General features: G+C 32.2%; 1 protein-coding gene across 1 annotated transcript; it reads left to right on the top strand.

The window, feature by feature from the left end:
* The first annotated feature begins 2,839 nt into the window (after window positions 1–2,839).
* On the top strand, window positions 2,840–9,015 carry LOC108332656 (uncharacterized). Its single transcript, XM_052870221.1, has 7 exons — window positions 2,840–3,337; window positions 3,578–3,840; window positions 3,921–4,052; window positions 4,151–4,322; window positions 4,401–4,590; window positions 7,467–7,485; window positions 8,859–9,015. The coding sequence occupies exons 1-7, from the start codon at window positions 2,840–2,842 to the stop codon at window positions 9,013–9,015; spliced, it is 1,431 nt and encodes a 476-aa protein (XP_052726181.1).
* The last annotated feature ends 14,526 nt before the right edge of the window (window positions 9,016–23,541 follow it).

The raw sequence follows: 23,541 nt of genomic DNA, 5'->3' as shown, positions 1-23,541 counted from the left end.
CTAATTAAGGGATAATTTTAATTTTTATAAACTTTTAATTACACTTTCACTTAATTTTCTAAATCAATTAATTTGGGTTTATAACATGCCTCATTTCCCTAATAAGGAAGTCTTTTTATTATTATTGTCTTTTTTTTTCTAAAAATTAAAGCGTGTAAATTGATTTAATTTATAAAAAAGATATTTAATTTTTTAATAAATTTAGTTTTTATTTGATATACTAATAATAATATATTTTTGTTTTGTTCTGCTTTGTGTGTTGTATTGTTTTTATAATTTTGAAGATAATTAAATACTAGACAATCAAACATTGTTCATTTTAGTGTACATTTTTATAATTTAGGTAACTTTTTTAAAATTTAACTACTTTTTCTGATTTGACCATTTTTTTAAATTGAATAGTTTTTAAAACTAAAATAACTTTTTATAAAAAAAAAAGGTGTCTATGAAATAAAAAAATTGTCTAAAAAAATTATAAAAACTATTTATATTTATTTTTATAATTATATTAATAATAATAATAATTTTTTTTTTGTTATTAAAAAGAGTTAAATGACAGTCACGCAGTACATTTGTTTTCACAAGTTATTAATGAAGGTGATTGTTTCAATCTACTATTCATTTTATCCTTAACAATATAAATTGCCTTATTAAAACTTTTACCCTTTTATAGTTATTTTAGATTTTGTAAATATTATTTTATAGTTATCTTTTATAATATATTTTTAGAAATTTAATAATATTTTTATTTTAATAGTAACTAAAGGAATTACATTTTATTTATTATTAAAGTGGACACTTGTGCATATAATCAATATTAATACAATAATCATTATATAATTCTTTTCAACGTTATCATCACTTATATTATTATTATTATTAAGATTAAATATATTTAAATTTTAACACGAAATTGAAATTTATATTTGTATTAAGCTCTGATATATTTTAATCTTCAAATATTAAAAATAATCAATATACTTCTCTTAGTGCAATGATGTTAAAAGGTTTTACAAACTTACAAACTAGCATTTCCATTATTTTTTAAAATTTAATAATTAAAATGTATTAAAGTTTATAACATAAACTAACGTCAATTTCGTATCAAAATTTAAAAACTAAAAACATCAATTTTACTATGACTATAAACATTGTTATTGTTGATAGGAAAGCAATATGAGTGTTAAACCCAATCCTTGATGTGTTTGGTTTTTGATGATGACAACACATTGATTGTAACAACACAAATATGTTTTCATGACACAATATAAATGTGTATTTGTGATTGATACATATGTTGGTATGTAAATGTTTCGTCATGATTGATACATATGATGACATGTTGATTGGTCTGCATATCACTGTGATCTTAATTGTGCTTATATCTTTTGTATGCATACTAAATGTTTATAATGTGTTAAAACCACAAGCACAAAACAACTTTGTATGAAATAATCGATTACAGTCATGGTTATCAAACTCGCGAGTTAACTCGTTAACTCGGACGAGTTTTAGTTCCTAGTAATCGTTGTCGACTTAACTCGGTAGTAAACTCAGTTTTTGAGTAAACTCGACGAACTCATAAGCAAACTCAATAGAATAGTATAAAATCGCTATATTGCAGCGATTTGGCAAGTTTAAAACAGGTAACAACGAAAAAAAAAATTGTTTTGAGTTTAGTATTTAATGACCTGATTAGGGTCCTACTCTTCATTGTGCTTCACTCCATTGCGTTCGTAGTCGCCATTCGTGGTCGTCGTTGTTCGTGGTCTCGTGATCGCGCTTCGATGGCCTAGTTCGCACTCACTATTGTAGTTGCCGTCGTGTCGTCATCGCGTGGTCGCGTCTTATAAGTTTGCGCACTCTTGGTCTCGCCTCCCGGTCACGCTTGCGTGGAGAGTGATGCTTTTTGTTTTAAACATTGCCTGCGCCCCTGACATGGTGGGTCTCTATTTAAAATTTTTTTTTATGGTCATATCCAAGTCAATTCTCTTACATTACGCACAAACTTGTCAATTCTCTTACATTACGCATAGACTCTTTTTTATTAAAAAAGTATTTTATATGGTTATGTCACCTCACCATGTTTTCTATTAAAAAATTATTTATATTAAAAGAATAAACTTTAATGGTTTTATCACAAAATCATTATTTTTTATTATGTTTTGCATGGAGTTCACTACTGGGTCTCACCATTTTTTTTATTAAAAAATTATTTTTAATAAAAAAATAAATTCTAATGGTTTTATCACATAAATGAAATCATTCTTTTTATTGTTTTGTGCGTTTCTGGGAGTCCACTGCCATGTTTTTTTTTAAAAAAAATTATAATATCATGTATATCTGAGTTCACTTCTGCCATGTCTTTTTTAGTGAAAAATTTTAGAGCATCAAGTCTGAAAAGATATCAAATTCAATATAAACTAATCCAAGTGCATCTTCATCCATTAAAAGTAGAAGTAAAACTGCTCCGGGAAACCGATCTGATATTGGATGGAAACATGGGTTTGATATTAAGAGTAATGGAAGGAAAGTTAAATGTAACTATTGCTCAAAGATTGTGAGTAGAGATATATTTAGATTTAAGCATCATCTTGCTGGAACTAGAGAGGATTCTGAACCTTGAGCTTCTGTTTTGGATTAAATAAGAAATTTGATGATAAAAATAGTTGTTGAGGCCAAGAATGCTTCATCAAAGAAAAGAAAGATAAATAAAATTGATGAAGATGACGAAGAAAGTGAAAGTATTGAAAGAGGACACAAGATATTCAGTTTTAAAGAAAAACAAAAAGTTGGTACTAATACCAAGGGGAGAGTTCAATCAACTACAAATCAAATGATGAAAAAAGGATACAAAGAAGAAGTTGATGCTCAAGTAGCTAAACTCTTTTACACCAGTGTCATTCCTTTTAATGTAATTAGAAATTCAGCCTTTGCAAAGTTGTGTGAAATGATTGGTAAGTATGGAGTTGGATACAAACCACCATCTTATCATGATATTAGAGAGAAGCTCTTAAAACAAGCTGTGAACAAAACAGATGCAATCCTTGAGGATTATAAGGAGGAATGGAAGACAACTGGATGTACAATTATGTCTGATGGTTGGACGGATAAAAAAGGACGTTCTATTTGCAACTTCTTGGTGAATAGTCCTAAAGAGATGGTTTTTCTTTACTCACTTGACACTTCAAACATTTCAAAAACAACTGATAAAGTTTTCAAAATGTTAGATAATGTTGTCGAGTTTGTTGGAGAAGAAAATGTTGTTCAAGTTGTCACTAATAATGCTGCAAATTTCAGGGCAGAGAGAGTTGTTGATGCAAAAGAGGGAAAAATTGTATTGGACTCCATGCGCAGCACATTACATTGATTTGATATTTGAAGATTTTGAAAAAAAAAATTAAAGGTCCATGAATTTACCATTAAGAAGGGAAGAAAGATTACCACTTATATTTATGGAATATCAGCGTTGATTTCCTTGTTATAAAAATTTACTAAAGGTAGAGACTTGATAAGACTAGGTGTGACTAAATTTGCCACGACTTATTTAACTCTTGCTTGTCTTCATGAATTGAAGGCATCATTGTTGACCATGTTTAGCTCTAAGGAGTGGAAGACAAACAAGTTTGGAACTTCACAAGAGGGGAGAAAAGTAGAACATGTGGTACTAGATAGCCAGTTTTGGAAGAATGTCTCCACATGCCTGAAAGTTGTTGCCCCTCTTATGGTAGTCTTAAGATTAGTGGACTCAGATGTAAAACTCGCAATGGGTTTCATTTATGAAGAGATGGATTGTGCAAAAGAGAAGATTATGTCCAACTTTAACAATATAAAAAAGAGGTAAATTTTCAAAATTTTACTCATTCAAAGTTTAATTACTTATGTGTGAAATTATTTCTTATATAGCATAATTGATATAGTTATGAAGAGGTTTGGAGAATAATTGATGCTCGATGGAATAATCAACTTCATAGGCCTTTGCATGCAGCTGCCTATTTTCTAAACCCCATTTCCACTATGAACCTAACATTAAATGTGATGATGGTGGAGAGGTGAAAGAAGAATTGTATATGTGCATGAGAAGATTGGTACCAGATATGTCAGAAAGAAGAAAAATTAATTTACAAATTGTTGAATTTCATTATGCTAGAGGACTTTTTGGAATGGAAGATGCAAAGGAGTGCAAGAAAGAGTTAAATCCTGGAGAATGGTGGGACATATTTGGTGATGGAACTCCGAAGTTGAAGAGATTTGCTATTCGAATTCTAAGCTTGACTTGTAGTTCTTCTGGATGTGAGCGTAATTGGAGCTCATTCGAAATGGTAATTTAAATTATTTTTAATTTATAATTTTGTTTATTATGTTTATATCTTCACTAAAAATATTATATTTCATTTTAGGTTCATACAAAGAGAAGGAATCGTTTGCATCAACAAAAGATGAATGATTTAGTTTATGTGATGTATAACTACAAGTTAAAAAGTAGACAAATTCGAAAAATTGTTGCTCTTCCATTTGATGACATTGAATCAGATGATGAATGGATAACTGAAGAGGCAAATGATGTTGTTGAGATTAAGCAAGTTGAAGGTGAAAATGATAGTTAACATGTTCACTTAGATGGAGCAACTCTCTTGATCTTAATAACATAACATTTGGGGACAATGAGGATGCACAACATTCATCAGGGGAAGAGTTGGATGAAGATGATGACGGAGATGATGATGCCATTATTAAAGGATTAAAAGATTAAACATAGAGACTTTGACATTTCAATTTATATTTTATAATATTTCTATTTCTATGAACTTATGTATTTTAATTTATATAATTTTGTTAAACTTATTTGAATTATGATGTTATTTATATTTTTTTTTCATGCAAAGTAAACTCTTACGAGTTTACTGGACTCTAACGAGTTTACGTAAACTCCCGAGTTTAACAACCTTGATTACAATGATGTTTAATCAATTAAGTTCATTAGACAGATTATGTTTTAAACTATGGCAAAACAACAAGTTTTTACTGATTACATTGACTGTATAATCGATTAAAACTCGTGTCTTTGCAAACATCTTTTTGAAATGTGCTATGATGAGTTTTGAAGTGAAAATGTTTTCAAAATTTGTTTAAGTGTATAGCTTAATCGATTACAATGCTTATGTATCAATTAAGTATGTTATTATTTAAAAATTATTTTCAAGCTAAGTCATAACAATGATAACGGTCATATTCTTCAAATATTTTGACTAGCATTTATTAGCAATCGATTACATTAAATGTGCATTCAATTAAAACTATTTTAATTGTAATTCTGTTACAATTGTAAATAATGTAACCGATTACATTACTTACGTAATCAATTGAACTCCGCCTGTTATGAGAAAATTATAAATTGACGCACTACACACTGCTCTCAAGACTTTTGATCATTATAAACTTTCATATATGATATTTGTGAATTGAGAAAAGAATTACAGGTGTGCTGAGACGCTCCAAGAAACAAGATATACAGAAGTTGATAATCTTGAAGGTTTCTTGAAGAATAAATTTGGTTTTCACTACTGATCAACTACTGCACTACTGAGGTATACTCTTGACTGATGAGATTTCGTTTATTAGCAATCTTGGATTGTGTTGTTCCTTGTGCGTGCATTCAGGAAGAAGAGCGATGAGTTCTTTGTACTTTGACAAAGGGGTGACTGCATAAGATGATTATTCTTGCTGCAAGGTCTTGTTATTGGCTATATTAGATTAGTGAGTTAGATATGTGGTTTACATTTTGACAAATTGGTCGCTATAAAGTCTTGGTGTAAAAAATCATATCTTTATAGTGCAATTGGCTTTCAATCTCAGGTTGATTGAAATGACACTGGATGTAAGCATTGAGGCCGAACCAGTATAAACCATGTGTTTGTATTTCTTTCCTTATCTCTTGCTTTCATTGCATGCGCTTTATTGCTTGAATTTCAAGAAAGATTAAAGATCATTCTTAGTTTGAGAAAAGATTTAAAAAGTAATTGTTTTTATTGATCACTAATTCACTCCCTCTTGGTAAGAGAAACAAGACACTTCTTTTCTAACAGTTATCACTTTTATAGACATTAGCATTCAAATTCATATAATAACTACATTAAATATTGGATATGATTGAAACATTATACTATTGTATTATCGTATTTTTATAATTAGGATGTTAAATCATACAATATTTAAATAATCAAATCATATTATTAAACATAATAATTTAAATATATACTCAAATGGTAATTGATAGTTGAAGATTATATTTTCAAATGTTGCTTCTATTCACCTAACTATATTATTGTTCAATGAAAGTTAAGTTGAGTTTATTGATATTTTCTCACTTAACAAAAAAAACGTAAATTGTCTACTCATATTTAATAAATATTGTGTTCCTTAAATATGTTAACATTAGTTTAATACACGCATACAATAGTCAATCCATTAAATTTAAGTATTATAAGGTTTAACTTTTAATTTAATAAAAAATATCAAAGTTTGAAAAAAAAATTTAATTTGTAATTTACACATTAAATTGAATTCATTAAAGTATAAGTCATATTCAATCAATAAAGGTCTTTTTTTTTTAATATTTGTAGAGTTAAATTTAGTTTTTTTAGACTTATATTCATTTTTTTAAGATATTGTAATTTCTTAACCTGTGGAGAAGATGTTTGTGAAAAATATTGAACTAAAATTGGGCTTAAAAATGAGTATTTGAAAATATAGTATTATTGAGTTGGTTTATATCATTATTTACCAAAATATTGATTGAATTTTGTATGGGTTAGGTTGATTATAATTATTTACATGGATGAACATATTTTGGTCATGCTTGTTGCATTGAACATGAAACTAGTCATATATTATTATGGTGGAATCTAAATGATTATCCAATTTAAATGTGTTCATGATTGATTAAACGGTAATTTGAGCATGTATGTGCTGAATGTCACATTTAGACAATTAGTTGTTGTGTTATGTATGGTGAAGCATAATTGTGTAAGTGAATTTAGTTAAGGCTTAATAGCACTAATGGTCACTATTTTTGATAGGTTTATTTGAAATGGTCCTAATTTTTTTTTCTGTTCAATGTTGTCCTGAAGAATGTAATTTATGTTCAATTTCGTCCTTTTTGCAGACGACGTTTAAATCGTTAATGACCAACTGTCCAGCTGTGCAATACCCAAAAGATATGACATTTAACTGCCCACGTGGAGTTGCCACGTGTCCTAATCGAGGAGGTCATTCGCAGCTGTGATGATGGAAGCGCGCCAGTGGTGGTCACGATTCTTGTTCTCTCTCGCGGCGATGTTGGGTCAATGAAGAAGAAGATGAAGACGTTGCATTCTTGCCCTTGTGATGGATGCTGGTGGTCTTGCACTAGGTGGATGTGCAATATTAGGGTTATGTGGGTTTCTAATTTGGGAATTTTTTGTCAGAAGCGGCTGCAGCGGAATGGTTAGCGTGGAATAACAAACCAAGAGGGGGGGTGAATTGGTTCTTACTAAAATCGTGTGCCTTAAAAATTTCTACTCAATTAAACTTACTTAGCAAATAATAAAGACAATAAAATAGAGTAAGGTTGAGAGAAATTTGCACAGTTGATTTTATCCTGGTTCGGATCTTACCAATCCTACGTCCAGTCGCTTATCTCAAAAACAAGATAAACACTTCACTAATCACAAAACTATTACAAACTACAATCACACAGATACAATTTGTAAAAGTTTAGAAAACACCTCTCTTGAAGCCACAAGAGATGAAACAACACCTCCTTTGAATCTTCACAAAGGATGAAACACTTCCTCCGAATACTTCACGAAGGATGAATTCCTCTTCCAAACACTTCCTTAGATGCACCAAGGATGAACCAGCTATTCCTCTATCACCGTAGCAGTATTTCACCAACTCTACAGACAGAGTTTCCTTAGCTGAGCAAGAGTACACAATTCTCAAGAGTTTCAGAGTATTTGAGCACAAGGGAAGAGTCTCTGTGTCTTTGGATGTTCTTCTTGAGAGGAAATGAGAGTCTATTTATAGACTCATCCAAAGTCTCTTCCATTCTTCGAAAATGAGCCATCTGACTGTTTTAATCGATTAAATCAAGTATTAATCGATTAAACTAAGTACAACGGCTAGTTTTTCAAATCTGAAACCCCTAACGGCTAGTGTTAATCGATTATTCTCAGGTTTAATCGATTAACTAATCGATTAATTTAGGCTTTAATCGATTATTCCAGTGCAACGGCTAGTCTTCAACTCTGGAACCTCCAACGGACTGTTTTAATCGATTAATCTCAGGATTAATCGATTATGTAATCGATTAAACCAAGCTTTAATCGATTAATCCAGAGGCAATTTTGGTTTTCATTTGTCAGCCTCGTTTTAATCGATTAAGACCCTTTTTAATCGATTAATACAGTGCACTTTGGACTCTGGTTTTTGATTATATGGTATGGAATTACATGGAATCAAAAACACTCAAATGTCTAAGTCCTAGACACTAAATTATAATTATTACAAAAGCTTTTCCATAGCAATACAAGTCTTCCTAACATCTTGATTTCTTCTTGACTTGATTTGGACATCATCAAAACTTCATCTTCATCATTTTGCTAACATTTTTGGCCTGATTGTGTTTCGTTGCAGGTTGATGAAAGCACGAGGGAGAAGCAAGTTCGCAAATATGGTGGTTCTTAGGCGCGATAGGGTTGAGGCTTTCGAACTCCTAGGTTGTGTTAATGGAGAAGGACGAACTCGCGAAGACATCGCGAATCGCAGTAGTGTTGTTTCTGGGTTTTTGTGGGTTTTTTGGATTGGATTTGATGCAGGTTTACGGTGCAGTTGATGATGGTGGAAGTGTGCTTCGCGACAGCTGACGCGAAGTTGATGGTGGAAGGAGAGGATGATGTCACAATGACATGGTGGTGGCAGTGGGGCTATGGTGGCAATGCGAACTGGGAAGAAGATGATGATGAAGGCGCGTGATGAAGAAGGTGGCGCGTGGAGGTGGTTGTAGCGGTGTCCTGGTGATGGTCTTTTGGGTTGTGTTTGAAGGTCTTTGGTGATTCCGGTGGCGGCCTGAGGGTTTAGGTCTGGCGGCGCTAGGGTTAAGTGGCTAGAGAGAAATTAGGGTTTCAGTTTTTGTTTGGGCTGAAGGTTTGAGAAGATGGTGACGTGGCAACTTCTAAATGTCATCTCATTTGGGCTTTGCACAACTGGACAATGGACCGTTAACGATTTAAACATCGTATGCAAAAAGGACTAAATTGAACATAAATTACATTCTTTAGGACAACATTGAACAGAAAAAAAAAACTAGGACCGTTTCGAACAAACCTGACGAAAATAGGGACCATCAGTGTTATTCAGCCTTTAGTTAAAAAGCTATAGGAGGTAATATTTTTGCATTTTTCTCTCTCGCATGACAATATGTGCTTTAAAGGTTAATGATGTTTGTATTAAGTTAGGAATTGAATAGTTGATAATAGTTGAAAAACTGTTATTTTTAGACTTAATTTTGACCTTAAAGACAACCTTTATGACTTAGGAACTAGCTTGTAATCATGCTTTTGATTATGTTTTGGAAATAAGAGAGTTGGATAGGTTTTATGCTTGGTTTTCCTTGTTTTTGTAGGTTTTAAGATGAATTGAATGGAAGAAGTAAAGTAGCCATAAAATGGAGTCAGAAATGGAAGAAAAAGTGCATAAAAGAAGAGCCGCAAGTACCGCTCAGCGGAAATTACCGCTGAGCGGCACTCTGAAGTCCCGCAGTCACCGCTGAGGGGCAAAACTGCAGCTGAGTGTCAAATAGAAGAACCGCACTTACCGCTGAGCGCCATTTTAATGGGTCTTGGGCCACTTTTCTGTAATCTTTAGGAGTCTATATAAGGTTTCAGTCGACCTAGGGTTAGTATCTTTTGGCAGAACGAAGCAAAATCACACTTTCTTCACCCTTTGGGGGATGATTTTGGATGCTCAAGCTCCACTCTTCAAATTCTAGGGTTTTATCTTTCATTATTTTTCATTTATTTTCACCATGATTATGGTGAAATAAACCTTCATTGTTGTTGGAGAATCAATGTAATCCTTTGAAACTCTCATGTACTGAATTGGTTCTTTAATCCATATGCTTTCTTTCATTAATTGTTAGGGTTTTTCTTGTATACTCTATGCATGTTTTGTTTAACTCATTCAATTGCATGATCATTGATTTTATTTGTATGGACACATATAGATAAATCTAGACATAAAGAAATTCTCCCAATAGTAATATTGCCTAGACATAGGGATAGGAGGATTAGTTTCCTTTAAGCTTCTGTGCGAATGTATTGCATGAATAATTGCTAGGGAAACAAGACATTGTAAACTAGTGATTAGGAATATGTTTTCTTCACCAAGACATTGGGTTTAAGGTAAATTAGAAAGTGACATTAACATTAATGAAGAAGATGAATTCTTGAATACATGAGAGTGGATAGGATGAATTGAAAACCCCCAACAACATTATCATTCCATATATTTCAGTCACGTTTTGCTTCTTTTGTCCAATTGATTAATACATGCATTCATATTTACTTTTTAGTATTTTCATTTAAATCCACAAGAATTCGTTCACAAGTTTAATTTAATCAACAAATCACATAACTGTTTAGGCCGTGAGTCATTTAGAAAACGATACTTGGTCTTACCATTTATTATTACTTGATACGATTCGTTTACACTTGCCGAGGGTTAACAATAGTGTAATTGATAAACGATGTTAACCCACCTTATTTCTAGCATAGGTGTCAAAGTCACTCAACCTGACTCACATATTGATTCATCGTAGGTTGAGTTAAAAATGAATCAATTGAACTCAACTCACATTTTGGTGAGTTAAAAATTTTATAACCTGACTTGACCCATCATGGGTTGTGTAAGATCCTTGAAAATATTTGTAATTCAGATACTAGATTAAATAAAAAAAAAAGTAAAAAGTGAATAGTAAATTGTGAATAGTAAAAAGTGAATAGTAAAAAAAATATTTGGAAGGGATAAGTATTCCACGTTGCCTTGAGTCATAAGAGATCAGAATTCATCAAATTGTAAATAAAAAATTATTTTTGTAATAGTAAAATGAATAAAAAAATGAATAGTTAAAATGAATAGTAAAAATGAATAGTAAATTTTTTTGCTATAAATAGCCAAGGGGGAAGGCTGAAAATTGACACCAAAAAACTTTAGAAAATTTTTGAGAGAAGAGAGTTGGAAGAATTTCTAGTTGCAAAGGGGATATTCTGGAAGTTTTCAGAGAACGAGGAGATTAAGTCTGTAATAGAGGTAAGGAGAGTTAATATTAAGATTTTGTTTTGTATTATCCTGAGTCTTGATCATGTAATATTTTGCTTTTGTTTGATCTTAAATCTTGAATATGAATCATTTTGTTTCTGTGTGATCTGAATTTTGAATAAGAACATGCTTCTGTGAGGAGATCCAAGTTTGATAGTTGTAAAATGCGATATTCGTTATGATATGCTATTTGTATGTTATTAGTTGTTCTTTTTGTATGGTTAGAAGGATGAGAAGTTGTCTAACCGGCTCTGCCAGATTCAACTTCTTGTTTCCCCAGAAGTTTTATTGTTTCTTATCTCTTTATATTATATTTTTGGAAGGACGAGAAGTTGTCTAACCGGCTCTGCCAGATTCAACTTCTTGTTTCCCCAGAAATTTTATTGTTTTATCTATTTTTATTGCATCTTTCTGGAAGGATGGGAAGTTGTCTAACCGGCTCTGCCAGATTCAACTTCTCGTTTCCCCTGAATTTTTATATTAAGATTATTTTGATGGTAGAGGAGCTAATCCTTTCTTACATATGATATTTATACATATTATGATCATGAATATGAGTTATGATCATGTTAAAATTTTGGTAATGGTAGTTATCTATGAAAATTTAGTTTTCATGATATTAATTTTTCTATGTTCGAATTACAGTGCTAAAACGTTCCTCTTAATTATTTTATCGTTAGATTTAGCTAAAATTTTAATATATGAATCCTAAGACCTATTTCTTTACTTTGACCGTTTGAATCATTAATTAAGAGTCTGTACTTGGAGAAATAAGTTCAGCATGTTTGAATAAAATTGTATTACTGAGTACTCTCGGAAAAATATAGATTCTATTATATTTGACTGTTGGATCAACCTGAAAATTTGATATATGATTCCTAAGATATATTACTATAATGTGACCGTTAGGATTTGTAATTAGAAGTCTATGTGTTGAGAAATAAATTTCGAAAATTTGAAAAGTATGATGAACACTATATTTTTGTTCTTAAGTTATCATGGTAAGAACTTCATATATATTTCATTTACCGTTACATTAAGCCCAAACTTTAATATTTAGTTCCTAAGATATGTTGATGTATTTTGGCTGATATATGACCTTTGATTTGTGAAAATATGTTGAGTTATACTCGTTATGGGAAAAACGAGTTTATAATATGAAGTATGATATCTGACAATATGTTTAATTTGTTGACACCAAAACGAGTTATTGTCAATTTATGAGTAAAGAACGAACATGATTGAGTTAGGTAGATAAGAGGGTATGATTTGTTGATTTTTATGAAATGTGGGAGTGGATATAAGAAATCATTACTTATGAAATGATGTTTACTACTTGGAGTAGTATGTTGGTTTATACCATGAGAGCTTGATATGAGCAAAGTAACACCGAGGTTTATGAAAGCAGGCAGAAAGTGGTCTGACCATAAGGCTTTGACATAAATATATGGTCCGTAAGTTTTATAGAAGCAGGCAGAGAGAGGCCTGACCATAAGGCTTCAGAAAGTAAGACATAGTATACAAGTGAGGCTTAAGGAAGCAGGTAGAGAGCGGTCTGACCATAACGCTTCGTAAGTAAGCATGGTATACTTGTAAGGTTTATGAAAATGAGAAAGATGATTTTTTTTAAAAAAAATGATGAATTAATGATATCGGGATAATGGTATTTATCAATTGCAGAAATACATGATTGAAACATTTATATTATAAGTTTAATGATTGTATGATATGGTTGGCTTACCCTTATTTGTTTGTGCTATGATCATATAACTCATGTTATATGTGAATAGATAATGTTGCAGATGCGGTTGAAAAAGCTTAGAGATGATGAGAGAGATGCGGGGAAAAACTTTCAGGGATTTTTGTAAAAAGAATAAATTGTATTGGAAAAATATGTTGTGTAAGACTTATAAGTTAAATTTCAAATTTATGTTAAGTGGTGAAGACTATATTGTTTAAAGTTTGTAAGTTTGGTATTGTACTTTGGAGGAATTGAAATAAAGTTTGATTGTTTATATCAGACTAATTTAGTCTCTACTACCAGTAATACCCTTTAAAATATTTGGGTGTTACAGGTTGGGTGAGTTAGGTTGGTTGATTCACTTAAGAATATTTTGTTCTTGTAACTTATTTTATACGTTTATTGTAGTACAATAAAAATGAAATGTTTTCATATATTTATAATAATACAATTAAAGTTTCACATATTTCACTCAATATTATTATAAAGAAATATTTAAAAATTAAAGTTTCAACTTATATAATTGAACAAACAAATAAATTAAATATTTAAATTATTCAAACATGATTAAATAACATTTGAAATATTTAAAAATATGAATAAACTTACATAATTAGATGTAATAAATAATTATAATAAAAATGTTATGAAAAATGACAAAAAAATAATAAAGGATTCTTGATGGTGGATTACGGGTTAACCCACCTTCAACTTTGTTTGGACCTGTTTAACCAATGAATTAAATGATTTAGATTGAGTTTCATCCACGTTTAAAAAAAAATTCAACTTGCAAGTTGAAACTCATTTTTACACCTCTATATGTTAGTTATGAACATTAACATTAACTAAACTGACAAAACAACAAGTTTGTCATAAAATTAATCTAATAACATGTTATTGTTGAGGCAAAACAATAAATTAATATTATATTTTGCTTTAAGCAATAAATGATTAATTAAGCAATAAGATTTTGTTAGTGGTGTTCATAATAGCTTACATGTATTTTTATTCATTTAATGACATATATGAACAATAGTGTTTGTATTGGATTATCCAATCCTACTTATACAAATGAACTTGGACAAATGATATAAGGGATCTCATGTTATAAATTTATCTTTAAAATAACAAATGTTGGTTTTTATGAATGATTTTTTTAAGCAGTTAATTCAACCTCTTAATTGGTTGAGTAGTAATGTAATCATACAATAATTTGTTATGTTATTATGTTGATGAAAAGCATGAAATTGACTATACATTTGACATCAATGCAAAATCATCTTTAATAATTGTTATCTTACATAAAGAATGCTAACATATTATTTGTGCTTTGGTGGTTACAAGTGCCTTTTACTTTGAAATGGTATAATAGACTAATTAGTCCTACAAAAGTCAATTTTGGAACAAGACTTAGATTAATGGTTTGACAAAAAGAAAATTGTTAAATATGTAGTTAAAGTTGAAGATCATTAAGGTTAAATGATTATATGTCTATGAATGCATGTGAATATTTATTACGTTTATTAAGCGCTATATAAAAGTATGTTGTGCATGTTTATTGGCTCGTATAACCCAAACTCAATTAGTTTCCCATATAATGAGTTAATAATTACTTTTGCTTTGTTAGTCAGTAAATGGGTTGGAACATTGTTTGTCACTAATAAATTGTATATGTGAATGTAGTTGTTTCATTTTTTTAGAAGGTAATTTTTTGTTGTTATCATAATGTCTTTCTCTATACTTACCATTGTAGTGGAAATAGACTTTTATAATAAAGGTAAAAGATATAAATATTTTTGTCTTTTACCATTTTGTTAAATTGTAGTGACACAAAAGATTTTCTAGTAAAAGTAAAATATATAAATAATAAATAACATACAAATGAAGTAGATTTACGTATGTATAATGGTAACAAATTAAAAAAGATTACTTACCTATCCTAACCTATCTATTCCACCCAATAAGAATCCCCTTGAAGTCAATACAAGATTGTAAAAGGTATCAATATATAGAAAATAAATCTAAAAATAATGAGAATGATCATAAATACATACTATGACTAGATATTCTAGCATAAATATGAAAACTAAATTAATTCGATGTATTTGATTGAAAACTCAAAAAATGTCCTCAACATTACAACTTGCAATTATCAAAATATAACTAAATTACATTGGTCGCAAGTGACCATTAAACCATTGAAAGATCCACATATTTTTTAAGCATTAAAAGCAACTCCATATTTATAAAAGTGAAAAAACCACAATACTAAGAATAAAGTAAACAAAAGGTATAAACTAAAATACAAAAATGAATAATAATTTCCATTACTGAGAAGTTAGTTACAAATTCTCCTCTCACATTTCTTATGATCTCATTTCAAAAGGGGTAAGAGCAAACAACATCAACTTGGATATTCTTCACAACCTTTAGATGAAAAATAATTTAATGAGTTATGTTTACTTAAGTTTAAAGCAAGGGATAAACCAGAGACCAATGTATTGTGACCTTTCCATTAATATGAAGAAGTTTCTTAATTAAGAGTTACTGCAAAGGTATCATGCAAAATACATGGATATAAATTCATTTATGTTCATACCAAAATGCTTACTTGATTAGAAGACTAATGGAACTTCTGAACAATAATATTAAGGAAAAATGATATAAGCTTATAAAAACAACATTATTATTCAAAGAGAAAAACTCAAAGAAGAGAGGAAATATTATGATATAGCTATAATATAATTAAGACACATGCAATAAATTTAGTTATAAACATCCTAGATTGTCCAAATACTTTCAACCCTTATATATCTAGCATGCATACGACATACACAAGTATAGTATTAAACAATGTTTTGGTGAGATATAATTTTTTTTACAAAAATAATTATCGATATATCATGCAGTAATCATCAAAACTATAGAAATGCAAGACCATTAACTTTAAATATTTTCTTCCAAAACACTCAATGCAAAGACGAAAATTCAATGAATAGATTAAACAACAATCGATTATACACAAATCAATTAGTTCACATTCAAAACAATATTCTCATATTCTAGCATAATCCTTAACACATTTGGCAAAATCATCACAGAAAACTCCATCTAGGTCATTCCAAGAAAATCCACAACAAAACCATATTTTAATTCTTTCAATAACCCTAATACCTCACCATAAATAAAACAAATAGATATAAAATTAACTCAAAATATGACGAGAATCGAAAATGTCAATCAATATGAATAAAACCAAAACAAAAAGGAGATTACTAAAATATAATCACTACAAGAAATTGACGTTTTACCGAAGGGTATTTACAGACGGCCTTACGGCCTTCGGTAAAAGTGCTTTACCGACGGTCTATTACACTATTATCGAAGGTCTTTGAGCCCTCGGTATTGAATACAAAAAAAGCGCAACATACCGGCGGCATTTTAGCGAAGGTCCCTAGGCCCTCGGTAATGAGGTGGTGATTTTAAAAACCGAGGGTCCTAGGCCGTCGGTATGTTTGAGGGTTAATTAAAACCAAAACTTCTGATTTCCCTTCCCATTTCGAGCTCGTCGACCAAACCCTATATCTCTCTCCCTGCGAATCCTCTCCTCAGGCGCGTTGTGTCAGTGTGCTCACGGATGTTGTCAGGGAGTGCGTAACTACGTCATCGTTCCTTCGGTCGTGTTAGTGAGGCGGGACACCGGTTGTCGTTGACGGTGCGAGGACGGTTGGTGACTGAGGCGACTGCCGTGGAGTAGGGACCGTTGGTGACTGAGGCATCCTCCTTCATTCGGTACGGTTGGAGCTTTTGTTGAGTGATTCTCCGGGAAGGGTGTTGGTGGATGGTGATTGGGGCATTTATCGCGGCTGCCGTGGAGTAGGGAGGGTGTTGCCGCTAGGATTGCAGTAAGGTTAGTGTTCTGTTCATGTGAATTTTAGGTTTGGGGCTTGCTCCTTAATTGATTGCTATTTGTTTTCGTGCTTCCAATTTCTTGCAATTCCTTGCAAGTCATTCTATATTGGATTGCGGTTGTGGCAGCAGGGGTCGTGCTTCGTGGATAGCGTGACGAGGGCATTGCGGTGGTGACGTGTTGTGGATGCTGCTTTAAGTGGTGGTCTACTTGGGCTGGGGCTGCCATTGCAGAGGGTGCTGTGGAGCTTTTTATCAGGTTTGCTAACATTCTTACGCTGTAGTTAACTGCATTTAGAAGTTCCTCTTTTAGTGCTGGATAATAGCATGATTTATGCACAAAGTTGTTTGTTTGTTTTTGTCGAACACCATCAAATATAGTTAGCTTCTACTTCTTGATTTGATATGAAACTGTACATCAGTATGTGAAAACTATGTATTGGATTTTCTGGTTGTTTTATCTGAATCTATACATTACAGCCAAGTAATAACCAATAGTTATCTGAATCTGGAAGAGAAGGAACCGTGACCCCTTCCAGACCTCAAGGTCGTCTGCCCTCTACTGGAACTCTCCTACACTACTCAGACTCCCTGCAACGTAAACTACTCTATGGGACTTCTCCTGGAAGAGAGACTCCTCTCCTAGGCCGTCACCCCCTCTCTCCTGGAACACCCCTCTTTCACGGCCTCTACTTTTTAAATACCATCCACTCCTTCTTTTCCACTTGAAGCCAAATCATGATAGTGCGATTTGCCCATACAGCTGCTGCTGTCTGTGTGTGGGACGTGCTGCTCCCCTTCTTTTCCCCACACCATGCTTCAATATTTTAAAAGCAAGAAAGTGGTGCTGCCCAAGTTTTGTCTCCTAGCACTTTTACTCCAATGCACCTCCTGGACGTACCAAAACTAAGCAAGGAACTCTCCATTTTCATCCTTCCCTCTGCACACGCCTCTCCGCTGATCACGTGAACACCAACTCTGGACGTGTATCTTGAATGTTGCTGCTTGACGCTTGAAGTGTAGCAGGGAGCAGCTGCTGGATCCATCATCAAACGCCGTGCACCCCTCCTTCTCTATCCACATAACCGTGCACAACAATGTTTCCAAAACTTCCAAAGTACTTCAGCCTGTCTGCTTCAATTCTTTTTCTTGCTTCTTCTTTTGTGTGTGCATGCTGGAATGCCCAAACTGCTTCGTCCATCTTCTTCTTCCAACAGCCAACTTCACTTTCGTTTCCAACATCACGGGAGTTTCATGTGCCAAGCTTTTCACCGTGCTTCCTTCTCCATTCCAGCCAGCTACTGAATCAGTTACAGCAGTATCTTGGAGCTCTCTCTTCACGGCCTTGCTGCAGGTGGCTGCCTCTATCCGTTTGTGTTTTTCTTCATCACCGTGCAACTTTCCTGCTGGACCGAGGCTGCTATTGGGTGTTGCTGCCAATTCTGGACGGTGTGCAGCCTCTCAAGCATGCCGTAATACCTCTTCTCATTTGCGAACGTGGAAGTGCAGCCCCTTCACAAGTGCACCACCAAAATTAATTCCTTTGTGGGTCATATAATATTTGGACTTGTATAAGTACCGTGAGCTCTTCCCTTCACGTGACCCCTCATCTTTATGAGAATATTATTCCCTTTTCTAGTGGAGATCCCCACTTTTATTCCATTTGTTTGCTGCAATTTAATGGCCAATTGGAAATCACGTTCCAAGCCAACAAGGGTGCGGCTCCCACTTCCAAAGAGAAAGAAGATTCCCCATTTTTGTGTACTGGTTGCCGTGCTTGGTTCATTCACGTGGTCCCCTCCATTATGCTTCGCGGCCACATTCATTTCTCATAAGCCAAATAAACATTCTTCAATCCTAGGTGGCACTCCCATTTTTGTTCCATGCTGGATACTTGCCAAAATGAATTGTAATTGGATGTGCGTGACTTTTCAGCAAATATTGGACCTTACTTCAATTCAAATGTGTCGTGAGTTGTCTCCCCATTATAAAATTCACACTTCATTCTTCAATAAATTCTCTAAAACCTGAGCTTCAATTGCTTTGCCAAAATGAATTTTCCAATGGGTAATAGCTATTATGGTCGTGAGGTGTAATGATGGCAAGCCAATATTACTTCTTAAAATTTAAGAAATGAAGGATTTGCTTAAGAGTGTTGGGAGGTCTTAGCACCGTCCAATGATCAATTCCAGCCACCACAAGTACCAAACAACAAGCAAACAATGCAAACAGATTAGAAGTCACTCAAACAGTAATCACTGGACTGACATAGGGGAGTAAAAAAAATACTGGGAACAACACAAAACGAATTTGAACAAAGTAAAAACTATACGTTAAAATAGACATCCAGACGAAACTATGAAAAAAAATTGCATGGAAAACGGATAAGAATTGAACTCGAACGAAGACACACAAGTTGACACAACATTCACGCAGCACTGTGCGAAAATTGAAGGCTTTTGAGTTTATACTTTTTTTTTCAGCTATTCGGTAATTACCGAAGGCTTTTGTCCTTCGGTAATTACCGAAGGCTTTTGCCCTTCGGTAATTACCGAAGGCTTTTGGCCCTCGGTAATTACCGAAGGGCAAAAGCCCTCGGTAAATGTTAGCGACAAGGGATTTACCGAGGGCTCTTTGGCCGTCGATAAGCCTTCGGTAATTACCTTTTACCGACGGTTTTGGGCTGTTTCCGAGGGCTTCTAGCCTTCGGTAATGCCCTTCTTTTTTGTAGTGAATGTATTACATTTTTTTTGGTAGAGAAATATGAAATTCTAAAAAATTATTATCAACCTTACAAGATTGAAGTTTAAAAATAAAACAACAGGTAATCAGATAATAACATCCAATACACCTCCAAAAACATAAACAAAATAAATAAAGAAACCACATTTTTGTATCAACAAAAATGTCTCAATTGATTTTAAACATGACTGAATTGATTTCCTATTTTTCTTAAAAAAAACTCAATGTAGTCATTTAAAAGTACCACGTGCCAAATGAAGTAATTTTTTAGTACCACATTTTAAAAAAAAATTCTAACCAAACCTGACTCTAACCTATGATGAGTTGGGTTGACTCACAGGTTGAAACTCATTTTGAGATCTCTATTTGTTATCTATGTACACTAACATAAACTAAAATGACAAAAACAACGAACTTTACATCAAAATTAATCTAATAGATTCTTATTGTTGAGGCAAAATAATAAATTAGTCTTACATTTTACTTATAACAATAAACCATTAATTAAGAAGTACAAGTTGGTTAGTGGTTTTCATATCGGGTTACATGTATTTCTATTCATCTAATGATATGTGTGAACAATAATTTTTGTATTGATTTATCTAATTCTACTTATAGAAGTGAATTTGGACAAAAGATATATGAGATCTAATGTTATCAATTTATCTTTAAAATCACACTTGGAAATTTTTATGAATAATTTTTTTTAAAGTGGTTAATTCAACCTTATGATTGGTTACTAACCATACAATAGTTTGCTATGTTATTCTGTTGATGAAAAATAGGAAATTGTGTGTACAATTATCAATGCAAGATCATCTTTAATAGTTTTTGTCTTAGATAAAAACATGCTAACATGATATTGTTTGTGCTTTGGTGGTTGCAAATGCTTTTTCTTTCATGAAATGGTATAATAACCCAAATTTAGTAGATCATTTTGGCTTTATTAACACGTAAAGTTAACCCTACAAAAGTCAACATTGGAACGAGGCTTGTACTTGTGGTTTGAAAATAATTAGTTAAATATGTTGTCAAAGTTTATTATTCTTGATCATTAATGTTAAATAATTATATTCCTTTCAACGCATGTGAATGTTTATTGTGTTTTATTAGGTATCATATAAAAGTATGTTGAGCATGTTTCTTGTCTCATATAACCCAAACCCAATTAACTTCTCGGATCATTAGTTGATAATAACTTCTGCTTTGTTACTCAATAAATGGATTGGAACATTGGTTGTCACTAATGGATTGCATATTTGAATGTAGTTGTTTCATTTTTTTTAGGAAAGTGACTTTTGGTTGTGTCATAATGTCTTTATCTATATTGTAGTGGAAATAAACTTCTAGTAGTGTTATAAGAAAGGTAAAAGATATAAATACTATATTATATTTTTTACCATTTTGTCAAATTATAATGACATACAAGGTTTCCCGACAAAAGATAAAATATACAAATAATAAATAAATACTATATAGCAAACGTAACAAATTAAAAAAAAGACTACTCATCTCTCCCAACTTATCTATTACAACCAATAAGAATTCCCTAACTGCTAATACAAAAGTGAAAAATGTATCAATATCTAGAAGATAAACCTAAAATAATGAGAATGATCTTAAATACATACTACGACTAGATATTCTATCATAAACCTAAAAACTAAACTAAATTGATGTATTTGATTGAACACTAAAAAACTATCCTTGAGATTGCAGTTTGTAATTAGCAAATTATAACTAAATTACCTTGGTTGCAAATACAAAATGTGGTCATTGAACTAGTGGAAGATCCATATAACTTTTAGGCATTAAAAGCAGTTCCATTTCCTTTAAAGCAAAAAAACCAAGTATGACGTAAACAAAAAGTATAAACTAAATTAAATAAAAAAAAGGAATACCAATTTCCATTAGTGGAAAGTTAGTTACATAATCATTCCCTTTTGCATTTCTTATTATCTCATTCCAAAAGGAGTCAACCGAGTAGTATCAACCTGAACCACAACCTTTAGAAGAAAAATAATTTCATTAGTAATGTTTAATTAAGTCTAAAACAAGAAATCAACCAACATGGGACCAATGTACTATAACATTTCCATCAACATAAAAAAGTTTCTTAATTAAAAGCTAGTACAAAGGTATCATGCAAAATACATGCATTTAAATTAGTTTATGTCCATAGCAAAATGTTGACCTGATTATAAGACTACTAGAACTTCTGAAAAATAATTATAAGGAAAAACGGTATAAGCTTATATAAATTACATTACTATTCAAGAAGAAAAACTAAAAGTTGTAAGACCCTGAAAATGAGAAGAAATAGTAAGTTTGGGTCATTAGGAGACTAAGAAACTCAAGATGTAACAAGTTGTAACAAAAGTACGAAATATAGTACAAAATACAATGCTGTCGACTTTGACAAGGTTTAGTATTTCAATTATAACTTTTTTTATAAATTAGATATTGAGTTGATTCTTCTTCCATTAGAAAGTAGATTCGAATAGCTTCGATTCGAGTGCTCATACGCGTAATTCCGACATCGAGAAGGGGTTTAACCGGACTGGCAAAGTTGTCAAAATCAGACTCACTCGCTGAACGCGTTTTGGACGCGTTTTGGACGCGTTTTGAACGCGTTTTGACTCAGTAAACGCGTTTTACTATTCAAACACGTTTTCTAGTTATATAAGAGTGTTTTGGGGCTGAGAGAAGTTCCTAAGTTGAACCAGAGGCTAGAGTACGAAGGTTTTGGAGCAGAGGGACTTTAGAGCTGTGATTTGAGTCGGGGGAACGTTCGCAAAGTGTTTTCGAAAGGCTAGCTAAGGAGAAAACCGTAAGGGGAGCTAACCTTGAGTCTTTTTTTTTTTGTTTCTGTATGATCTTAAATTTGGTATATGTTTAGGATTTTGATTCTCTTTATGATTTTAGAATGAAATTCTGCTTCTGTTGTATCTTGTGAATTGATGTACGGTTGGGAATTGGGATATGCTTCTGTTTTTGATAATTTTGAAGAGATCTTGTTCGTATTAAGTATTTTGAATCGGTGGAAGTTTTTTTTAGGTATACGTATAGATCGAAGATTCTGAATCTGTTTATGGATTTAAAAGGAGACTAGGTTTTTGATCAGAAATTTTGGATTGTATTAATTATTCGCTGCCTTTTTAATTATATGTTTAGTTTAGATGTTTATAAGATTTGGATGAATATGGGTTGTTGATAGGAGATAAGTTTTTGGATGTCTAGAAAGTCTGTATGATGAAAGGAATAGTCGTTATAGTCCGAGAAGTGAATTTTCGCGATTTTGGAATAGTAAATTCGCTTGAGTAAATGAGTTAACTCGCTGGAGCGAGTTATACGTAACAAATTTAGTGTTTTGATGTTTTTAACGTTTTGGGAGTTCTGGATGTCCGTTTTGGACGTTCTTTAGGTCGATATGGGGGTTTTTGACCCTTCCGGAGCTATTAGTGAAGGTATCTAAGCTGTTTGAACTACTTAAGGGTTCGAATTAATAGACCATAAAGAGTTATGTGTTAATAAGTGATGTTTCTGGGAGGATGTGAAATGTCTGAGTATGTAAGAGTTATTTTCTTAAGATGTGACTAAAGATAATAATATGGTAACATGTGTATTTATGAATGGAAAGTGTAGAATAGAGTTCCAAGGAGGAACTCCTTATTGATTTTGTGTCAAGTATTGTACGTATGAATATAGGAACTCCGACTTAGGGGTTCATTCTTATGCTCTCAATAGTCTCGATCTCACTTAGAGAGAAAGATATGTGGTGGAGAGTGGGA

This window comes from Vigna angularis, chromosome 11, assembly GCF_016808095.1.
Source record: "Vigna angularis cultivar LongXiaoDou No.4 chromosome 11, ASM1680809v1, whole genome shotgun sequence".
NCBI lineage: Eukaryota > Viridiplantae > Streptophyta > Magnoliopsida > Fabales > Fabaceae > Vigna > Vigna angularis.
The sequence above is the reverse complement of the archived record's forward strand: the minus strand, read 5'-3'. Positions and strand labels throughout refer to the sequence as shown.